This window comes from Mustela nivalis (genome assembly GCF_964662115.1).
Source record: "Mustela nivalis genome assembly, chromosome: 17".
NCBI lineage: Eukaryota > Metazoa > Chordata > Mammalia > Carnivora > Mustelidae > Mustela > Mustela nivalis.
The window spans coordinates 11,525,548-11,549,422 of NC_139036.1; the positions used below are offsets into that span (position 1 = coordinate 11,525,548).

General features: G+C 40.8%; 1 protein-coding gene across 4 annotated transcripts in view; it reads left to right on the forward strand.

Annotated features, from left to right (window-relative positions):
- LOC309851019 (serine/threonine-protein kinase ULK2) overlaps positions 1–23,875 on the forward strand; it is an 84,520-nt gene that overhangs the window by 21,049 nt on the left and 39,596 nt on the right. For all 4 annotated transcript variants that reach the window (XM_082705737.1, XM_082705736.1, XM_082705738.1 and 1 more), the window contains 6 exons: positions 1,254–1,355; positions 2,507–2,565; positions 3,902–3,984; positions 7,633–7,680; positions 8,009–8,097; positions 13,552–13,723. In XM_082705737.1, coding sequence (XP_082561863.1) covers positions 1,254–1,355; positions 2,507–2,565; positions 3,902–3,984; positions 7,633–7,680; positions 8,009–8,097; positions 13,552–13,723 — 553 coding nt within the window. The remainder of the gene's footprint in view (positions 1–1,253; positions 1,356–2,506; positions 2,566–3,901; positions 3,985–7,632; positions 7,681–8,008; positions 8,098–13,551; positions 13,724–23,875) is intronic.

A 23,875-nucleotide genomic window follows, 5' to 3' on the forward strand; every position in this document is an offset into this window, starting at 1 on the left:
TTACCCATTAGCTGATTTTTTTTTTTTTTTTTTTTTTTTTTTTTAGTAGGCTCTACTTAAAGCATGGAGTTCTTTTAGCTTAAGTTTTTAAAAAAATTCCTTGTTCGAGTAAATTGAAAATACAGATTGACAAAGCGTGGTCATGCTGTACTTGGTGTATGATATTAGAGAAAACAACAACAACAACAAAACCCTCTTGGGCGTTTCCTCATCTTCTCATGTTGTTTCTCTTGACAAGATCTCTGGGTCATAGAAGATTTTTCAGTTAGTGTTAGAGGTAAAGCTGAAAAATTGTAGTTCCGTCTTCATCCTTCCGTACGAATGTTGTCATGTCTGAAAAGGAAAGACTATGAAAATTCCGGACCAGTGGGAAGCATCAGGCCTAGAAGTAGCTTAATTCTGGAGCTTCAGAATTCTGCCAAGTAAATGCATGTACCTGTCTCAGTTCTAAATGTAAAATGGGCTTATGTTCAGTAAGGATTTCCTCTGATCTAAGTCAGTGAGAAGCTTACTAGGGATGACAGCTAAAAATGGTACAAATGGAAAATAAAGTTTCCCTGGTTTTGAGTGTGTTTGACATTTCTGTTTAATGTTTGTCCAGATTACTGGCATTTTTAAGAAGCAGCATCCAGTAAGAGGTGGGAAGAGAGCTGTAACAGAGCAGCAGAGAAGACAAATGCCTTTGCTTTTAAGACAGTCCTTACTGTATTTTCATCATAGTTTGTGTATTTTAAAAGCTTTCAAATGAGTGGAAAAACAGGGAGTAATACAGCAAACACTTGTGTACTTGTTGTCCATTTTTAACAAAGGTAACATTTTGCTTTATGTGCCTTGATCTTTTTTTTTTTTCCCCCAAGAAAGAAGTAAAATATTTCAGCAACAGCCCAAGTCTTTAAATCTTTCCCTCTTCCCATATCCCACTCTTCTACCCCAGAAGTCACCTCTGTGTTGTAGCTGGTGTGTATTTTTATTATAACCTTAATACTCTTACTGCATTGCTGTCCCATAGTAATACATAGAAATGTTTGTTTCTATACATTGCTTCTTTTCATGCAGTGTTGTTTTTGAGATTTACCAGTAAATCCCAGTGTAAGAATGTGGTTTAAGCTCACAGCAGGATCACCTGATTAGGGAAGTGTCGTAGTGCGATCTCATTTTAGCATTTGTTAGGAGCGTGAACTTTACCAGTTAATTTATCAATATTAGTAAGATAAATAACATCATGCATGTGTCTGTTATGTTTTTATCCCCAGGCTCCTGAAGTTATTATGTCTCAACATTATGATGCTAAGGCAGACCTGTGGAGCATAGGAACAGTGATATATCAATGCCTAGTTGGAAAACCACCTTTTCAGGTAGCCTGACTTTCTATCTGTGCTCAGTTTTGGGCTCTTCTCATTTTGCAGTTGCCTATGACTTAGAAAACAGGGAATACTTTGAAAACGGTGCTTTTGGTTCCCTTGTGACTTGTTTTGATTTTGTTACAGGCAGAAACTGCTATAGTGAGCCAGAACATCTTTTGCTTTGCCTTTTTTTATCTTCCCTCCCTTTGTCGTTGGCCTGGGCATAAAGCTTGCTTTATGTTTCCCAGGCTGGTGACAACTAGCCAGGGACAGGACTGACACCCTGGTGGGAAGTGATGTGAACAGTGATGTTCCATGCTTCCTCCCTGGGTGTGGGAGGCCCTGCACTCCACATGAGGGCAAGGCCTGGTCTCGGAAGATGAGCGGAAACCGCCTCCAGCTTCCTGGTCCTGGCGCTGCTGGGTGAGAGAAGACTGATGGTCTAGTTTTGGTGGACATTATTTGGGGTTATTCTTCCCTCTTCTCCACTCCCCTCACATCCTGTCAGAAAGAGGCCCTCCAGAACTAATCGTGATGAGTTCATACTGCCCAGTTACAGAGAGGTTTTTCTGAACCTGAAAACTGGAACAGAGTAAACAGAGTAAAAAAGGATGTGAAATCAGTGCCCCGCCTGGTTTAGACACTTACCCTCTCAGCCCCGTTGGGTACAGAGGGGCAGCAGGAGGGGCAGCAGGAGGGGCAGGTGTGTGGGGGGGCACTAATCCTGCAGCTCTTACTGTGTGGGAGGGCAGCATCTGCTGTCGAGGAGGGACTGAGAGGCAGCTGTTTGTTTCTTTCCCTTCCTTATGCCCTTGGCAGTCCTAAGAGAAAATATACCCTGATTGTACACAATAAAAATGTAGGTGTTGGGCTGGCAGGGTGACCTCCAGAGTAGTGGTTCTGAACTCTTCCTAAGTTTTGGGCTCCTCTGGGAGACAGACCTGGGCAAAGGTACCCTAAGTCCAGATAGACAGAATTCGCACAAAATTCCACAGGTTTTTAAGTTCCTGGTGCCCATCTGTGGCCCCTTCTGCAACCCAGGACTTTCAGGTTCAGAATATGTGCTTTATAGCCAGCATTTGAGCATGGATCTCATGATTTGAACTTTCTGCCCCCATTGTCTAGGGAATAAAACCTTGTTGTTTTTGTTTGTTTTTAAACAGGCCAATAGTCCTCAAGACCTCAGGATGTTTTATGAAAAAAACAGGAGCTTAATGCCTAGGTACGTGTTTGGTTACGCTGGGTTTTAGTGTCTGTGAATGCAGCATATTTGAACTCGTGTTACCGGTTTCCAGTCTTGAATCTTTCTTCAGTTGACAGTAATGGGAGAACATTCATTTTAACCAGAAATCTGAAAATTACTGGTGCATCACAGGTGCCTGGATAGTGCTGTGCCATTTTTTTTTTCTTTTTTAAAATGTAAAGTATATTTAAAAGGAAAAAAAACACACACAGAAGTTTTACATGTTCTTGGGGGGAAGGGAGACACAAACAGAACAGATGTGTGTGAACTAGGCAGTCAGTCCCTCCCTCGGTCTTCCCTGCTCTCCAGGATGACATGGGCTGGCTCTGTACCTCCTGTAGATATGTACACGTACATGTTTTGTACAAATTACATCATACTTGGCAAATTGTTCTGCAACTTTTTTTTACTGTACAGTGTATCATAGACACCAGTTAGCGTCAGGATATAGAGAACTACTTCATTCTTTTAAGCGGTTCATAGAGTTTCATGGCTAAATGTTTTATATTTTGTTTAATCAGATCCTTGTTTTCATTTTTTGGTTACTCCAAACAGTGTTGAGTGAAGTGTGTGTGTGTGTGTGTGTGTGTGTGTGTGTGTGTGTGTTGGTGTACAGTCCTGTGTATTTCTTTAGGATAGACTCCTGGACATGGAATTAGGAGACCACAAGGGATGTTCTCCCAGTTAGCTAATGCAGCACCACCACAGAGTGCTTGTTTCCCCACGGTTTCACCAACACGGGATGTTATCACAGCAGGTGCCTCACAAACAGAAGGGGACCAATTGGCTCTTTAATTTGCATTGTTCTCTTTACTAGTAAAGTTGGTGCTTTTTCATTTGTCTCATGTCCTTTTGTAGTTTTTATTCTGTGAATTGCGTGGTCCTATCACTCATTTTTCTATTGGTTTGTCTTTTTCTTAGTGGATTTTAGGAAGCTGTATTATTTCTCACTCGAATTGGAGATGTGCCTTTTTCCAGACAATGGGAGGTGGCTCTTCTTCTAATAGAGAGTTCTGGCAAATATGAGTGCCAGGCTGATTGTGCTTCTGAAGTGCTTTATGCCTGCACATACTCAGATAATATCAATAAACACAATGCAGGAACCTCCTGAATTGATGCCCTTTCTCAAAGGCAGTTGCTTAGTTTTTGTTTTCTTTTTCTTCTGGAAGGAATGAGGCTTTACCATGATCTTCTTGGTTTAAGGTGTGTTTGTGAATCTATATATACATTTTCACTTACCATCGTGAAGGCGAAAGTCGTTTGTTTAACCTGTATAGACTCACCACTTAAGAGTCTTTTTCTTCCTTTCCCCCAGTATTCCCAGAGAAACATCACCTTACTTGGCTAATCTCCTCTTGGGTTTGCTTCAGAGAAACCAGAAAGATAGAATGGACTTTGGTAAGTAATATTTTCAAATTCTGTGTGCGTTCTAATTTGATTTTTATGTATCCCCCAAAAAGTTATTTTTAAAAAGATACTATAGAGTTTTCAGGAGAAAATTCAAGTCAGTTTCTTTCTTTCTCTTCATCTTTTTTCTTCCCTTATTTTGTAAATATTTATTGAGTGCTCGCTATGTTCTAGATACAGGGGGTAGAGTTAATAAAGAAAATCCCTGTCATCACATAGCACATACTCTCGTGCAAGAGAGGCAAACAAAGGGTAAAGTTTAATTAACGCACCATAAAGAAGGTGATAAGTGCTCTGGGAAAGACAATGGAAGGGAAATGCCCATGGGGAAGGGATTAAAAGTTTAAATTCCATGAAGCCCCTTCTGAGGAAGTGGCCTTTGATTGATGGACAGTGGGATAGTGAGACAGTGAGTGGGCGGTGTGCTTGTCTGTGGGAAGAGCTTGCCAGGTGGAATGAACAGCCAGTACAAATGCCCAGGGCTGGGAGTGCCGTGTCAGCTGGAGGAACAGTTAGAAGACCAGTTAAAGACGTGGGCTTTTGCTCAAAATGTGTTGGGGAGAGTGTGAGCTCAGGAGTAATAGGATCTGACCCAAGTTTTAGAAAGGATCATTCTGGTTGCTTGTTGCCAACAGACTGTGGAGCGGGGTGGTGAAGACAGGAGCCCGGGGACCAATCTGGGGACTACAGCAGTTACCCCAGTGAGAGATGAAGGGACTCAGGCTGGAATGACAGCCATGGAAGTGGTCGGGGGTCCCTTGAATTCTGCATGTTTTTGGAGGTAGAGACCATAGTATTTACAGATGAATTGGATGTGGGGTGTGGGAGAGAAAAGACTCAAAGATGCCTCCAGGGTGTCTGGCCTGGGTGCGTGAAGGAATGGAGTTGTTTGTTACAGACATGCTTGAGGCTCTGTGGCCAGAGTAGGCTCTGGGGCAAATCAGGGGTTCAGCTTGGATCTGTTAAACTGAAGACACACATTTAACGGAGGATGCAGATGCCCAACGGGCATTTGGAGTCCAGAGGAGAGGTCTAGGCTGGGGATGTATTTCAGAGATCTGGGAGGAGGCAAAGGAGGAGAAACACTCCAGAATCCTGGTGGAAAGTCCCTGGCCTCGAAGATGGGGTTTCAGGAGACAGGCAGGGGCCGCTCCATGGCAGTTTGGTTTTCACGGCAGTGTGAGGGCTATGGGAGAATGGGCTCTGGGTGCTCCGCAAGGCCTGAGTTCAGATTTTTACATTCTGAAGGCGAAAGCCGTATCACTGATATTGAGCCTTTCTTCTTTTTATAATATAATCATTTAAAGCTAAACATTTCTTTTTTTTTTTTTTTTAAAGATTTTATTTATTTATTTGACAGAGATCACAAGTAGGCAGAGAGGCAGACAGAGAGAGGGGGAAGCAGGCTCCTCACTGAGTAGAGAGCCCAATGTGGGGCTCCATCCCAGGACCCTGGGATCATGACCTGAGACAAAGGCAGAGGCTTTAATCCACTGAGCCACCCAGGCGCCCCTAAAGCTAAAAATTTCTAAGTATTTTAACTTTACACGGTCTAGGAATGCTTAATACTATAGGGATTGTCCAGTCTTGGAAGGCTTTGAAAGAACATTTTCTCCTGAAATTGTCTGGGTCTTAGCTCCTCTTTGGGGGCAGTTTTTTAACTTGTTTTTATCAATCTCATGTAAAAGATTGTTCTTTTGGATCTTACTCTTAGCAGTCATATGTAAAAACAGCATGACTTAAATGTCAGACCAGAAAAGCCATAAGACATGTTCAGTGAAAATGCTTTTTAAATTAACCTTGGTCTTGATATTTTTTAGAAAGAAATAAAAGAGTGTTTGATTTTTCCTGTAGTAATTAGTTGTAATATTAATAGAGATTTGCAAAACCTTAGTCCAGAGTTTTGGTCTCTTCATGTGTGTTATGGAAGTCCATATAGGTTCCTGGATAAGACCAGGGTTTGAAGTCTCATCCCTCAGCTTGCTAGCTTTGATGTTGGAGAAGGTACATGGCCTTTATGCACTTTATCCTTGTCTGTAAAAGGAAGATAATCCTGTGTGTTAAGTTTGTGAGGATTAAATAAACTGGTATGTGAAGCACTCAGTTTGTTGTCCTAGCAAATATCATCAGTAGACAATAACTCTGGAAGTTTCCATATAGGGGACAAGGTGAAATAGTCTGAACATGTATTTTCTTAAAGTTTTGTAAAGTTGGAACTAAATTTCAGCAAATGGACTTGGTAAATATTTTTATCTTTTAGGGGGAGAAATTAAATTGAGAGTTGCTCTGTAACCATGAGAAATAGGGGTCAATACTGAAACAATATACTCATCAATAATAGTTTTAAAATACTAGATTATATATTAAGTATTTGTATATTTTCCCTGCCATAGCAATGGATTTGGGATGTGGTTTCAGAGCATTTACATTCAGTTCTTTTCTGTTTCATCCCTATGATGTTCATTGTAAAAATTAGCATTAAAAATCTTATATGTCAAACCAGAATTTATGTATATGTATAGTAATTTTTTTTCCAAAAATTATCTCTGGTAGAAAATATATATTTTTTCAAAACCCTCCACATTTCTATTCCTTAGCAAGTCTTGCAACTGATATTTACACTGAGTAGCTTTTGGTGATTTATTTCAGTAAGACCCCCAGGGCCCTTCAGAGTGGAAGATACGCTAGCCTGACCCTGAGTTAAGCTTTTCCTGATCTTGTACCTCCTCATTTAAATCCCATGCTGGTGTCACGCTGCCCTCCTTGCCTGCTCTGTGAGATTTACTAGCATACAGGTCTGGGACAGGAGATTAGCTTTATGGGTTTTTAAAGAATTAATGAAATATTTTAAATACACAGGAAGCTAAAGTAAAATAATGAACTGCCATGTCCTCCTGACTTATTTTAATAGCAGACTTATTATGTAGTTTTTTTTTTTTTAAGACTTTATTTATTTGACAGAGATCACAAGTAGGCAGAGAGGCAGGCAGAGAGAGAGGAGGAAGCAGGCTCCCTGATGAGCAGAAAGCCCGATGTGGGGCTCGATCCCAGGACCCTGAGATCATGACCTGAGCCGAAGGCAGAGGCTTTAACCCACTGAGCCACCCAGGCGCCCTATTATGTAGGTTTTATCCTTGGTAGACAGCCAAAGAAATTAAATCAGACTTACAGATTTTTAAAAAAATGTGAAACCAGCTGCAGGAATATCTCTTCTGAGATAGAAGGATGGGATTTATTATATAAATCAGCTGCCTGGATTGCCTCTAGGACAGTTAACCCCAGCCATGCTTCCGTATACACTTTGGGGGGCCTGCTCACAGCCTCCTGCCCCCCGCAGGAGGACAGGGCAGGTCCCCGAACATGCCTGCTTTCGTGGAGCCTGCCGCGTTGGGAATGCGTGTTTGCAAAACTCACAATTATTATTTTAAATTTTTCGTGGATTAAGATTTATTTATAATCTGATAATTTTTATAGATGATTTACAAAAATCATAGGCTTCTACAGTGGAAGGAGATGAGGCTACATAAAGAAGTTAATAATAATTATTTATGATCTCAACACTGTTAAATGCATCAACAAGATTAACCCGTCTGCTACTCAACCTGAGCTTAAGGGTTGCATTCTCCTTTTTCATTACAGAAGCATTTTTTAGCCATCCTTTTCTTGAACAAGTTCCAGTGAAAAAATGTGAGTACCTTTTTTTTTTTTTTCATTTTTGCTTGAAGAGTGAAGGCAGACAGACTTAAAGGAAAAATTAGCATTTTGTGTCACAAATTAATTTTTGATTGTGCTTCTCAAGATTTCACTGAGCTTTATTTATTGAATTCCAGTCATTTTTTTTTTTTCCCAAGTCCTAGTTGAAATATTTGTAGTAATTGCTGCAGGTTTAGTTTTACCCACAGGAGCTGTAATAAGTAGGTAAATGAATCTGGTCAGCACAGCGATGTCGTCTCTTAGACGAGCTGTGTAAGTCTCTGCAGCGCACATCTCTCTTCACCTGTGTTTCTCCCCACAGCCTGCCCAGTTCCAGTGCCCGTGTATGCTGGCTCCGTCTCTGGGAGCTCCTGTGGCAGCTCTCCATCCTGTCGCTTTGCCTCTCCACCAGTAAGTTTTGGTTTTATTAACTATAATTTCAGAGTGAGTGCTATTGCCACTGTCCCTAAGGGAGCCTGGGATACATTGTGGATTCCCTTCTGATGTGCAGTGTTTACTAGAACTTAAATTCTGACGTGCCCATTCCAGTGCTACTGCTGAGCTTTGGACAGAGAACATTATTGTTGAGTCAGATGGACCTAGATTTGCACTCTGCCCTCTGTAGCTGTGTAAGCTTCAGCAAGAAATGTCACCCCCAGGGCCATTTTCCTCTCAACAGCGAGTATCCTACTCGCAACTTTTGATGCCCCGTGGGTTGGAAAGGATGACAGCTGCAGAGTACCCATCAGAGGCAGGGAGGTAGTAACTTCATTTTCTCCAACTATCATCGCATCAGTCTGTATATTTATCGTACGTAGAATTTCCATTGGTGGTGAGTGACCTCGGAGCCACATTCCTCACACTTCAGTTCCCTGAATGCCGGTTCCCAGCCCTTCAGGACTTGCTCCACCCCAGCTGCCTCCCTCCTCTGGGCTTCCCTGGCCATTTTCTCTGTGGTTCTCTTTCCTCCAGCCTAAGTGCTTCTTCTAGATCCTGAGAATTTCTGCTCTGTGCTCCCAGGGTTTCACTCTGCCGTCTTCCGACCCTTCCCCCACTCCTTGCTCTGGGCTGTGACCTTGAGGCTTTCCCATCAGCTGAAGTTCCAAGGGCTCTTGTGTCAGCTCTGGTGACTGTTTTCCAGATTAGCCTGGCAGACGTGAATTTCTTGAATTCTGCCGGTGGAGGGTGGGGCAGTCATAAGAGGAAGTGATTGTGTAATTAGTGGGTTCGCCTTAGAGGTTTAAGAACATGGGATTCGGGAGCTTCTGCACCCCATACTTGCCGCATTAGCCAGGTCAAATGACTTAATCTCTTTGAGCCTGTTTCTCCTAGGGAAAGCGAGTGTAATTGACCTATTTCATAGGTTCTTTTAAGTGTAAATGAGCAAAAGCATTTTACTATAATGTCTGGTACACAGTACTCAGTAAGTGGCAACTGCTGTTAGACTATTGTTTTCAAGGAAAACCTAACAGCCCATGGCTAAGGCAGATGCTGAAGAAGCCGATTGCAAACAGACAAAAAAAACCCTTTTTGCCTATCCCTCCAGACTTCAACCAAGTTAGAAGAAGCAGATGGGATAATAAGATATTATATTCCCCTAAATTTTTTTTAAAAAGCTAAGAGGGGAAAAAAGTGTTGTGGATTTCCTGCTTCAGTCTGGAATATTAGAAAACACTGGATTTGGAGTGACTGGGGAGAAATGTGGAGGAAGTGTACTGGCATGGAGAGACCGTTGGCTTTATCTGGGGTCAGGACCATCTGGCCTCAGCACTGGCCAGGCCGCTGGCTCATGCTTCACCTGGAGCAGCTCAGCTCCAGCGCTGAGCCGGGGCCCCCTCCTCTGTAAGGTAGGCTTCATGAACAGCAGCCTTGGGCGTGCTTGACAAATTGTAGCTATTATTATGAAGTCTATATTTGATGCAGTGTGAGACGTGAAAAGTGAAGTTGATGCTTGAGAAAGGAACCACAGGGAAGAATCTAATTATGAGAAGATGTGGGAGAGAGCAAGAAGAGAGGAGCCTGTTTGTAGGATGACCGAGGAATGAGATAGAGGGGGTCCAGTAGGAGGTTCATGGACTTGGAGATTGCTTTGACTGGCGAGAGCCAGTGGGGTTTTCTGTTGTGTGGGGCAGCATTGAAGGGGAGAGCGCTCGGAGCTCGGCTCAGGCTGCTGGCCAAGAGATGGAGTGCTAAGAGAGGTGAGGACATGCCAGGGGGAGAGAGGAAGCATATTTAGATGCTAGAAACTTTGGTGGGAAAACCATTTTTAGAAGGCTTTTATTAAAAGCTAATGGTTGGGCACCTGGGTGGCTCAGTCCATAAAGCATCTAACTCTTGATCTCAACCCAGGGCTTGGTCTCAGGGTCGTGAGTTCAAGATCCATGTGGGGCTCCACACTGCGTGGAGCCAACTTAAAAAAAAAAAAAAAAAGGCAAAAGAAAAAAAAAAGGCAGCTTGAAATGAAAATAAAAAGGGATAAAGGAAAGCTGAGGAGTAAAAGGAAATCCAGAATGTTTCTGTATCTGTATAATTTCCAGATAGTGAGAAATGGGATGGTTTAATAGGCCTTGCTTTTAATGTAAACTGCCAAAAATAAGATGGTTTTATGCATGCCTCCCCTTTCTTCCTATGGCTGGAGTAGACTCATGTGGAGGGTTGAAACACACAGGCATGCACATACAGCATTCTCTTTTTACATTCTCACACAAATACCCAGCTGCTACTTGATTCCAGAGAAATCTTGAAAGGAAAAAAAAATCCAAGTCAGTCTTTTAGTTACGATAGTGGCTATAGCTTAAATGCTGTTTAGATCATGTTTCTTGGTTTCATAACATTTATTAAACACCTAGTCTGTGTAAGGTTCTGGTTGATACTAATGAATGAAACGACTAGGTCCCTTACATTAAGGAGCTTTGAATTTAGTTGTGTGGGGACGAGTTAGATAAAGCAACCACTGTTGGAAGCTTATGTGTGTGTCTCATTATTGCCTGTGGGAACATGAATGGGGAGCATGAAATCAGAGCAAGAACTCAGGAAGGCTGCTCAGGGGAGGGCATTCAGCTGACTTTTGAAGAAAGACCTAGCAAGGTGAATTAGTAAAAGAATGGCATTATAGGCAGAAGAATTCTCATTCATGAAGTTCCGGAAGCATGATGCCCTGAAGGAACCCTGGAGCCTCTCTCGGCCCACTTAAATTTGTTAAAATTAAGTGAAATTTAACATTTTGTTCCTTAGGCTAGCCACATTTCAAGTGTTCAATAGCTGTCTGTGGCTAGTGGGTCGCCAGTACACCGTGCACTCAGATGTAGACCGTCTCCATCATTGCTGGAAGTTCTGTGGACGAGGCTCCTCGGAGCAGTCCAGGCTGGGGGACACAGAGTACTGGTGGCATGCAGAGGGGCAGGTGCAGCTAGAGAGGCAGAGGTCTGCTGTCTCTTGATGGGATTTGGCTGTGGGAGGCATCAGAGTGCTTTTAGGTGGAGGTGTGCTGTACGCCGCTGCAGGGTGGAAGCCGGGGCTTGAGAGCAATAGAGAGTAGAGTGGTCGCTCTGTTAGAGCACGGAGAACCCACAGACTGTTGCACCTTTCTTGTTTTGTTTTTTCTTTTTCCAAGAACGAGGGAAGGTGGGGGCCAGGTAAGAGAAAGGTAGAGTTCACCAAGCTTGGAGCTGCTTGAATGGGAGACCGAATGGATGGATGATGGTGAGGTCACTCCGGCAGGGAGCGCGGGGAGCAACGCTTTGGACCAGGAAGGTAGTGAGTTAGTCCAGTGCTCACTGGAGAGATCTAGGCCGCAGAGGTGAGGGGGTACTTGGAGGGTGAAAGTGGTCGCTGCGATGCGGATAAAAATGTGAGGAGTGCGGGCCATGATGAGCACTGGGTGTTCCATGTAACCAGTGATGCACACCGCATCAGACGCTAATTACGTACGGTGCAGTGGCTAACTGAACAGAATTTTTAAAAAATGTGAGGCGTAGAGGGTCCAGAGTGGCACCTTGGGGAACTCCACACTCCATCCCTCTCCTTTAAGGGATGGAAGAGAAGCAGGCACCCACAGAACAGACTAAGAAGTGGGAGGAGAAGCCGGTTCACTGAACGAAGTGGTTGAGCATCGAGTGGTCTGCAGCACGGGTGAAGCAGAGCACGGGTAACACGAAGTGTCAGGGGGAAGCCTGGCCAGCCTGGTGAAGACCGCGTGACTGCACAGGAGAAGGCAGAAAGGGGGTTATGGTGGGTTGAGTGATACGTAGGAGGTGAGGAACTTGTGTCAGTGAAGATTGATAATTTCTAGAGACATCGTTAAAAAGTAAAGAAGTGAGAGAAGACGGTGATTAAAAGGACTGCAGGGATTTGAGGTGTGAGAAAATGGAATGAGTTTATGCACAGAGGGGAAGAAAACCAGAGGAAAGGGAGAGGGTGAGACCGTAAGGGGCAGAGGGAGCTGGTCCAGGTCTCTGAGGAGGTGGAGGGGACCGGACTTACAGCACGGGGTGGAGAGACCAGCAGGGAGAAGATCCCTTCCACTCAGATGCTGTGACTGCAGACGGTTTGACGAAGGCATGGAAGAGCTTGAGAAAGGGCCTGCCTAAACCACTGGAAAGAAATTGTGGAGTTAGACGCTTGGAATCACATCTCAGCTTGAGCACTTTTTAGCTGTGTGATCTTGGGCAATTTTCCTAAACTTCTGAGCTGTCTGTCTGTATCCATGAATGACGTGGGTTTCAGAACAGGACTGGGGTTAGGTAAGACATGGAAAGCACCCAGCGGTGTCTAGTCCATGGTAGACGGTTGGTCATGTTAGTCTTTCCATTGTCCCTTCCCTTTATTACCTAGACACACAAGGTCTCTTTAAAAAGTGATGAGGGGGTTGTATGTCATGTGTGTCACACACACACACACACACGAGAGGAGATCTGATACAGATTTCATTGCACAGTGACATTCGAAGGAGCCCTAGCAGTGAATTGGGTGTTTAGGACATGGGTTTAAGATCAAAGGGCATTGTGTAGTATTTTTCCTTTTCTTAACTAAAAACGAAGGTTAAACAAGGTCATAGAGGACTTAACATAATAAATTAGGAAGTTCATTGTTTCAGAAAACCATTGTGTAACCAAGACATTTAATTAGAGGTGTCACTTGAGTCCTTGAACTAGGCAAATGCCACAGGACATACAACTGCTTACATCTGTGTATTTGCTTGTATACCTTTTATATGCTTTCCTTTCCTTCCTGTCCTATCTCCTGCAAACCCACTCCTCCCCCTAACAAAAGAAGAACAAAAGGAATGTACCCACAGCCTGTAAGGTTTTCCAGATCTTGCTTTCTGTGAGCAAACATAAATCTCTAGGCTTGAATGTAGTTATCCTTATCGATCTATTTACTTTTTTGCATAACGTGGTCTCTTGCTTTCCTGTTTATAATGTTTTCTTCACTGGAGGTTTAAAACTTTTTAAAATGTGTGCAGGATGTTGTTAGTCTAAAGTCCCTGGACATAGTGTTTTAGTCATCGAGTGAATAGTTTTTGAGTACCTGCTTTGCTAGGCCAAGAGCCAAAACGGGGCATGTTGAGATGATGAAAACACACCTCAGGAATTTCAGGAGAGGGAGACATGTACGTGATAAGTGGTATGATATATTTTTAAGTATCATTTTTGGAAAAAAAATGATAGAAGTCTTTATATGAAGACACTTTAAACTGTGCTTTTCTAAGGGAAAGATTTTCCAAAGAGATTTCTTTTTTCCAAAATTTTAAGATGGAGTTAACTTTATGCCCACTTTTATGAAGACAGCATTCCTTAGTCTAATGGCTATTCTGACGTGCATTTTATTACTAGGCCAGTTTTAATTTTATGTTGTTAATTTTAGTCCCTTCCAGATATGCAGCATATTCAGGAAGAAAACTTATCCTCCCCACCATTGGGTCCTCCCAACTATCTACAAGTGTCCAAAGATTCTGCCAGTACTAGTAGCAAGAACTCTTCTTGTGACACGGATGACTTTGTTTTGGTTCCACACAACATCTCGTCAGACCACTCATGTGAGAATCTTTTCTACTTGTACACATTATATTTCTTAATTTACTAGACTAGCATTTATTTTTAACCTTTATATCATGCTCTCTCGTGCAGGGCACCTTTTCAAAGGGGCACTTTATTTAGTTGTGTGAATTCCCAGAACTATATACCTACCATTCTAAAATCTGCTCAGTCATCTTCCATGAAGCAGTAACTTTGGATTCTGAAGGTAGATGAGAAGTTTGCAGGAAATGATCTCAAATTCTGTTTGTATCCACACAGAAAGAAATAGGAAAGTCAGCAGAATTAAAGGAAGACCTCTGTTGCAAAAACCACCTTAAGAGTCAAGGGAATTTAAAACCAGTCTGGATGCCCTTCAGAAAAGACTGGCATGAGGTCAGGAATGAGTTTCACAAATATATGGGGAGAATTTTTATAAAGGAAGCAAAATCCAAGTTGACTAAATACGGTCAGGGCTCTGAGGAGCAGTAAAGGGCACGAGAAAACCTACAAAAAAGAAGTTAGAGAAAACCATCAAGAAAGAAGGAACTGTGGTTTGGTGGTAAAGGAACGGGATCAGAAAAACTAGAAATTGGCTTCCTTCGATAATTGAATAGTATCAAGTGGACCATATGCAGGTTGGAGAAATTCATGTCCAGAGGTCTGTGTAGTAGTTTGTCAGATACCAATGGCACAGCTGCTAATGTTAGGCATCATGCCAGGTGTGAAGGCCGTCATCCCCAGAGCATGCGCTTTGGGGATGTATTCACTGGGGAAGGGGGAGCAGGGACAAGGCTGCAGGAGAAGGTGGGGCGGTTCACCATCGGTGCTCCGACAGCTGGGAGTTCCCTGTAAAAATCCAACATACGGTGGTTTTCTTCTATTTTAAAAAAGGAATTAAGACTTTAAAAATTATGCAGTATTTCAAGCAGGAAATAATACTGCAGATACGCAAATCCACCCTTATTCTAATTTTATTTATGTCAGTGTTTAGCCATGTTGTTTTAGATGTCTTTTCTTAAGGATAAAAAATGCTGTATAGGTACAGCTAAAGTCCTTTTCCTTGTTCCATTCTTGCTAGAGGTTAATTTTTACTGTAGATTTTTTTTATACTTCCGCATATCCTGTATCTATAAATGATGTACAGTGTTCTTGTGTTTTTACAGTTTTAAGTAAATGGTATAAGGAACGTTTCTATAGCTTGGTTTTTTATTCATGTTTTTGTTACATACCTAGATACATATCTAGATACATATGCAGTTCATTTTAATATCTGAAATTTACAGTATAACTATATTTTATAATACAGCTCAACCACACGTTTTTCCATTTTTTGCTGAGGTTGACCTGGATAATTTCTATCTTTTCACTGTTCAAAGTATATTGTAACAGATGTCTGATACAAATCAGAGTTTCTTCCACATGGATGCTCTAGAAATTTTCAACTTCAGATCTATAAAATATTAGTACAGACAAGTTGTAGGCAATCAGTAGTTTGTGCCATGCTGCCCCAATGGAATAATGGTGACTTCTAAAGAATTTTTTTTCATCTTTAAATCTTTAACTTTACCTGGAATTCACTTTTGCAGATGGAATAAGGTAGGGATCTTAGTATTGAACATTCTGTCCTTTCTCTGTTGATAGACTGGATTTGTCCTGTTAGGTTTATATAAAGAATTGGGTTTGTTTTAAGGTGTTCTATTCTGTTGGTCTATTTGTCTGTATTATAATCATTTTTAAATTTGTGTGTGTGTGTGTGTGTGTGTGTGTGTGTGTGTGTGTGTGTGGCGGGGTGGGGTCATGGTAGAGAGCATTTTAGTATTCTTTGGAATCACCCTGGCTACTCTTGACCGCTTTTATCCCCATGTAGTCTAATTTCAGCTTGACAAATCCTACAAAAAAACATTTGGCGATTTTGATGTGAATTTGATTGGTTGATTTTGTAAGACCTATACAGGAACAGTTAATGATCTTTACAATATTAAATTGCAAAATCAAGAAAATGTGTTTCTCACAAAATCATAGGTAATCATAGGGGAAGAGAAGGAAAAACGAAATAAAAACAGAGGGAGGCAAGCCATAAGAGACTCTTAACTCTAGGCAACAAACTGAGGGCTCCTGGAGGGGAGATGGGTGGGTGGGTGGGTGGGGTAATTGGGTGACGGGCATTAAAGAAGGGACTTGATAGAATGAGCACTAGGTCTTTTAGCCATCTGATAAACCACTAAATTTTCCCCCTGAAACTAGTAATACACTATACATGAACTAACTCAAATTTAAATAATAAAAAAAAGAGTATGCGTTTCTCTACTTATCTAGGTTTCCTTAATGTGTTTTGATAGATATTTCTATTTTCCTACATAAAGGACATTCACATCTTTTGTCTTATTCTAGTTACCTTTGTTTTTTTTCCCTTGTGTAAATACTGTATTTGGTGATTTTTTTTCCCAAAACCACTCCTGTCAAGGTCTCTGTGCTTCCAAATCTCAGGTTATTTCTCAGTCTTCAGCTTTTTGATATATTTACAGCATTTGTTATAGTTGGCCAAACCCTTTTTAAAATTTTATATTTTTAATTTTTTAAAAAAATATTTTTTTGTTTATTTGTAAGAGAAAAAGAGAGTGAGAGCATAAGCAGTGGGGGAGAGGCAGGCAGAGGGAGAAGTGGCTCCTTGCCAAGCAAAGAGCCCAGCGCAGAACTGGATTCCGGGACCCTGGGATCACAACCTGAGCCAAAGGCAGGTGTCCACACACCCTTCTCTTTATTAAAAATTTGTTATTGTAAAATACATCATGCTTATATTTTAAAAACATTTTATTTATTTAGAGAGAGTAAGAGCAAGTGGAGGGAGAGAGAGGGAATCCCAAGGAGACTCCGCACTGAGCCCAACATGGGGCTCGATTTCATGACCGAGATCATGATCCAAGCTGAAATCAAGAGTTGGACACTCAACCGACCAAGCCACCCAGGTGCCCCAAAGATTTTATTTTTTTTTAGAGCAGTTTTAGGTTTATAACCAAACTGAGAGGAAGGTACAAGTTTCCACATATCCCTTGCCTCCCCGTTCTCAGCATCACTCACCAGAACAGTACATGTGTTGCTGAGGATAAACCTACATTGACACATCACAGTCACCCAAAGTCCATAGTCTACTTAGAATTCATTCCTGATGTTGAACATTCTGTGGGTTGGGGGGAAGGTATAATGACATTTATCCATTATTATAATATACAAGGCATTTTTAAAAAAGATTTTATTTATTTATTTGACAGAGATTACAAGTAGGCAGAGAGGCAGTCAGAGAGAGGAGGAAGGTATTTTTTATTGTCTCTACATTTCTGTACCACAGTTTGTCCATTTACCTATTGAAGGACACTTTGCTTCCAAGTTTTAACAATTAAGAATAAAGCTACTATAAACATCTGTGTGCAGGTTTTTGTGTGGACATAGTTTGCAGCTCCTTTGGATAAATACCAAGGAGCATGACTGCTGGCTGGTATGGTAAGAGAATGTTTAGTTTTGTAAGAAAACACCAAACTCTTCCAAGTGGTTGTACCATTTTGCATTCCCACCAACAATGAGTGGAGTTCCTGTTGCTCCACATCCTCACCAGCATTTGGTGATGTCAGTGCTCTGCGATGAGCTGTTCTGGTAGATGTGCAGTTGAGTCTCATTTTTATTTGCATTTCTCTGATGACATCTGATGTTCAGCATTTTTCATGTGCTTATTCACCATTGTATAACTTCTTTGATGAGGTGTCTGTTAAGATCTTTGGCCCATTTTTCAATTGGGTTGTTTGTTATCTTGTTGAGCTTTAAGAGTTCTCTGTATATTTGGGATAACAGTCCTTTATCAGATGTGTCTTTTGCAAATATCTTTGTTCAGTCTGTAGCTTATATTCCATTTTCTTGATATGGTCTTTCACAGAGCAGTTGTTTTTAATTTCAATAAGTTCATCACTAATGATTAATTCAAACATTAAATAAATTTCTTTCACGGATTGCATGTTTGGTGTTGGTATCACAATACCCAGGGTCCTCTAGGTTATGTTGTCTTCTACAATATTTGCTATTTTTTTCTTTTATATTTAGGTCTGTGGCCCATTTTGAGTTAACTTTTTTTTTTTTTTTTTAAGATATTATTTATTTGACAGAGAGAGACACAGTGAGAGAGGGAACACAAGTAGGGGGAGTAGGAGAGGGAGAAGCAGGCTTCCTGTGGAGCAGGGAACCCAATGCAGGGCTTAGTCCCAGGACCCTGGGATCATGACCTGAGCCAAAGGCAGACGCTTAACAACTAAGCCACCCAGGTGCCCCTTGAGTTAATTTTTTTTGAAAGGTCTGTATCTAGATGCATTTTGTTATTGTTGTTGTTCTGTGGATGTCTACTTATTATAGCATTATTTTTTAAAGACTGTCTTTGCTCCATTGTATTGTCTTTGCTCCTCTGTCATAAATCAGTTGACTAAATTTTTGAAGGTCTCTTTCTGGTCTCCCTATTCTGTCCCATTGATCTATTTGTTTGTTCTTTTGCCAGTATAACACTGTCTTGATTACTGTAGTTTTTTTTTTTTTAAAGATTTTATTTATTTATTTGACAGACAGAGATCACAAGTAGGCAGAGAGGCAGGCAGAGAGACAGAGAGAGAGAGAGGGAAGCAGGCTTCCTGCGGAGCAGGGAGCCTGATGCGGGGCTCGATCCCAGGACCCTGAGATCATGACCCGAGCCGAAGGCAGCAGCCCAAACCACTGAGCCACCCAGGTGCCCCATTGATTACTGTAGTTTTATAGTGAGTCTTGAAGTTGGGTAGTGTCAGTCCCTTGTCCTTCTCCTTCAATGTTCTGTTGGCTCTTGTGGGTCCTTAGCCTTTCCATTTAACCTTTAGATTAGTTTGTTGATATCCATAAAATGACTTGCTGGGATTGTCATTGGGATTGTAGTGAATCTATAGATCAAGTTGGGAAGAACTGGCATGTTGACAATATTTAGTCTTCCTATCCAAAAACATAGAGTATTTTTCCATTTATGTGTTCTTTGATTTCATTCATCAGAGTTTTGTAGTTTTCCTCATACAGGTCTTATATGACTTTTGTTAGACTTATACCTAAATATTTCATTTTGGCGGGTCCTGATATAAATGGTGTTGTTTTTCTAATTTCAAATTTTAGTTGTTTATTATTGAGATATAGGAGAACAATTTAATTTTTAAATATTAACCTTGTATTCTGCAACCTTGCTTTAGTCACTTATTAGTTCCAGGAGGTTTTTTGATCAATTCTTTTGGATTTTTTTTACATAGGTAATCATGTTATCTTCAAACAATAGTTTCATGTTTACCTTTCCAAGCTGCATACCTTTCATTTCCTTTTAACTTATTGTATTAGCAAGGACTTCAAGAGCTGTGTTGAAAAGAAGTGGCGAGTGAAATAGGACTTCCTTCAGATTATGAAACTGTAATAACCACAGCCAATAGAAAAATCAATGGAAGAAAAAGAAAGAGAGAAGACATCCTTATATTTTTACCCAATCTTGATGGAAAAGCTTGGAGTTTCTCACCCTTTAGTATGGTGTTAGCGGTAGCTTTTTGTAGATATTCTTTATCAAGTTGAGACAGTTCCCCTCCATTCCTAGTTTACTGTGAGATTTTATCATGAATGGTGGTTGGATTTGTCAAATTCTTTTTCTGTGATGTTCTGTCTATTAATGGGATAGATCGCATTAATTTTAGAATGTCGAACCAGCCTTGCATACCTGGGATAAATCCCATTTGGTCATGGCATATAATTCTTTTTATACATTGCTGAATTCAGTTTGCTAATATTTTGTTGGAGATTTTTGCATCTGTGTTCATGAGAAATACTGGTCTGTAGTCTTCTTGTAATGTCTTTTTCTGGTGTTGGCATAAGGGTAATTATGGCCTCATAGAATGAATTAGGAAATATTCTCTCTGCTTCTATCCTTAGAAAGAGATTGAAAATAGATACTTGGTATAGTTTCTTCCTTTAATGTTTGATAGAATTCACCAGAGAACTCATCTGGGCCTCATGCTTTCTGTTTTAGAAGGCTATTAATTACTGATTCAATGTCTTGAATATATAAAGACCTATATTCAAATTGCCTATTTCTTCCTGAGTAAATTTTGGCAGATGTGTCTTTCATAGAATTGGTCTACTTCATCTATGGTGTCAAATTTGTAGGCATAGAGTTGTTCATAGTATTCCTTTATTATCCTTTTCAATGAGATCCCTACTGGTGTCTCTTCTTTCATTTGTAGTATTAGTAATTTGTATCCCCCTTTCTAGTTTGGTCCCCCCCCCCCCATCTTTTGTTAACCTGGCTAGAAGCTTATTGATTGTTGTGTTTTCAAATTCATTTAGTTCAAAATCTTTAAAAATTTCTCTTGAGATTTCTTCTTCTGCCAATTTGTTATTCAGAAGTATATTTTCAGTCTCCCTGTAGTTGGGGATTTTTCAGTTACCTTTCTGTTACTGATTTCTGGTTTAGTTTCATTATAGTCTACAAGCAGAAGCTGATTTCTATTCTTTAAAAAAAATTTTTTGTTTGTTTTGTTTTGTTTGTTTTTAAAAAGATCTTATTTATTTATTTGAGAAGGAGCACAAGCAGGGAAAGGGGCAGAGGGAGAAGCAGACTCCTTTCTGAGCAGTGAGCCTGATGCACGGTTCTGAGTTGAAGGCAGACGTTTAACTGACCGAGCCACCCAGGCACACCTCTTTTAATTTTGTTAGGATGTGTTTTATAGCCCAGAATGTAGTCTATCTTGGCAAATGTTCCATGTGAGTTTGAGAAAAATGTGTATCCTGCTGTTGTTGGATGAAGCTGTCTGTAGATGTCAATTATATCTTGGTGATTAATGGTGTTATTGAGTTCAACTGTGTCCTTACTGGTTTTCTGCCTGCTGGATCTGTCCATTTTTGAGGGATAGGTGTTGAAGTCTCCAGCCACATTAGTGGTTTCACCTGTTTCTACTTGTAAGTTTTACCTTGTATAGTTTGACACCTTGTATAGTTTGACGCCTTGTTAGGGGCATGCATAATGTTAAGGAAGAATTGCTTTGTCTTCTTGGAGAATTTATATTTATGTAAATATAAATATATCATTACATAAGGCCCTTCTTTATCCCTAACTTTTCTTTTTTTTTTTTTTTAAAGATTTTTATTTATTTATTTATTTGTCAGAGAGAGATCGAGGACAGGCAGACAGAGTGGCAGGCAGAGTCAGAGGGAGAAGCAGGCTCCCTGCGGAGCAAGGAGCCCGATGTGGGACTTGATCCCAGGACGCTGGGATCATGACCTGAGCTGAAGGCAGCCGCTTAACCAACTGAGCCACCCAGGCGTCCCTATCCCTAACTTTTCTTAAACTGATGTCTGCTGTGTCTGAAATTAATATAGCTATTCCAGCCTTCTTTTGATTAATGTAAGCATGTTAGTGTTAGCATGGTCTGTTTTTCTCCATCTGTTTACTTTTAATCTGTGTGTCTTTATATTCAAAGTAATTTTCTAATACACAACATGTATTTGGGTTGTGTGTTTTAATCTGCTCTGAAATCTGCCTTTTAATTGGTGCATTTAGGCCGGTGATGTTAGAAGTGTTATTGATAAACCTGGATTAATATCTAACATTTGTTACTATTTTCTCTTCATTGTCCTTGTTCTTTGTTCCTGTTTTTGTCTTCCACTCTTTTTCTGCCTTTTGTGGTTTTAACTGACAATTTATTATGATTTAATTTTCTTTCTTTCTTAGCATATCAGTTGTACTTTTTTTTTCTTTCTTTATTGGTTGCCCTAGAGTTTGCAATATATATTTATAACTATTCCAAATCCACTTTATTATTTTTAAAAAGCTTTATTTATTTATTTTAGAGAGGGGACATGTGTAGGCAGTGGGGAGGGGCAGGGGGGGGAGTGAGAGAATCTCAAGCAGACTCCCGGCCGAGTGTGGAGTGCAACAAGGGACTCAGTCTCACGACCTGAGATCGTGACCTGAGCCAAAATCAGCAGTTGGACACTTAACCAACTAACCCAGCCAGGTGCCCCAGTCCAGGTCCACTTTCAATTTTTTTTTAAAATTTTTTATTTTTTATAAACATATATTTTTATCCCCAGGGGTACAGGTCTGTGAATCACTAGGTTTACACACTTCACAGCACTCACCAAAGCACATACCCTCCCCAATTTTTTTTTTTTTTTTTTAAGATTTTACTTATTGGGGCGCCTGGGTTGCTCAGTGGTTAAGCCTCTGGCTTCTGCTCAGGTCTTGTTCTCAGGGTCCTGGGATCGAGCCCCGCATCGGGCTCTCTGCTCAGCAGGAAACCTGCCCCCCACCCCCACCCCGCCTGCCTCTCTGCCTGCTTGTGATCTCTCTCTCTTGCTGTCAAATAAATAAATAAATAAAATCTTTAAAGATTGTTATTTATTTATTTAAATTTATTTAAATAAATCACTAAATTTATTTAAGATTTATTTAAAATCTTTAAAGATTTTATTTATTTATTTATTTGACAGCAAGAGAGAGAGAGCGCACAGGCAAAGGGAATGGCAGGCAGAGGGAGAAGGAGAAGCAGGCTTTCTGCTGAGCAAGGAGCCCAATGCAGGGCTCGATCCCAGGACCTTGGGTTCATGACCTGAGCCCAAGGCAGATGCTTAACTGACTGAGCCACCCATATGCCCTCCAGGTCCACTTTTAAATAAAACTGTACTACTTCATGGTAGTGTCAAGTACCTTATAGTAACAAAATTCTAATTCCTTCCTGCCATCCCTTGTATCATTGCTGCCATCCATTCTAGTTGAATATAAGAATCCATAAGCCCATCCCTGTATACCTAAGACACACACATTAAGCATACATAACGGAATATACTATTGCTATTATTTTGGCAACAAATCCCCTCAATTTTTATTGTCTGAGAAAGTCTACTTTTCCTTCACTTTTGACAGATAATTTTGCAGGGTTCAGAATTCTAAGTTGGTGGTTTACTTCTCTTAACACTTTAAATACTTCGTTTCATTCTTGCTTGTGCGATTACTGAGAAGTTAATGCAGTTCTTTGTTTCTCTCAAAGTATAGTGTTCTTTTTTTTTACTTCTTTCAGAATTTTCTTTATTTTTAGTTTTCCTGTTAATTTGAAAATGATCTGCCTACCTGTAGTTGTTCTGGGCATTTATCCTGCCTGGAGTTCTCTGAGCTTTGTGAATCTGTGGTTTGGTGCCTGCCCTTTCTTTTGGGGGAAATTCTCAGTCATTGTTTCCAGTATTTCCCTCTGTTCCTTTTGTCCTTTCTTCTCTTTCTAGTAATCCCATTACACATGTTACACCTTTTGTAGTTGTCCCATGGACCTTGGATATTCTGTTGTTTTTTAAAGGAAATCTTTGTTGGGGCACCGGGGTGGCTCAGTTGGTTAAACATCCGGCTCAGGTCCTGATCCCAAGGACCTGGGACCGAGCCCCCCTTGTCAGACTGCCTGCTCATTGGGAAGCCTGCTTCTCCCAGTCCTTTCCATGCCCCATGTTTGTGCTCTCTCTGTCAAATAAATGGATAAAATCTTACCAAAAAAAAAAAAAAAAGCTTTGTTTTCCAGTTTTTGAAGATTTTGGCAATAATGTTCTCTAGTTCAGAGCATATTTCCTTAGCTGTGTCTGGTCTACTAATAAGGCTACCAAAGGCATTTTTCATTTCCTTTACAGTGTTTTTTAATCTCTAGCATTTCTTTTTGGTTCTATGTTAGGATTTCCATCTCTCTCTTTATATTACTTGTCTGTTCTTGCTTGTGATCTACCTCATCTATTAGGGCTCTTAGCGTATTAATCATAGTTGTTTTAAATTTCCAGTCTGATAATTCTAACATGACTTCCATATCTGGTTCTGAGGCTCACTGTCTCTTCAGTCTGTGTTTTTTGCTTTTTGGTATGCTTTGTTACTTTTTCTTGATAGTCATACATGATGTCCTGGGTAAAAAGAACTGCTGTAAGTAGGTTTTATAGAAGTGTGATGGGGAGCTGTGGGGGGAGGGGGAAGTGTTCTGTGATTGGGTCTCAGTACTTTAGTGAGCCTAGGTTTCTGGTCTGTGGGCTTCACACATGTTTCCCAGTTTCTTTCTCCTGCCTGAAGATGGGACAGGATGGCTCTAGGGCATTAGGGTTGGGTATTTACCTGCCCC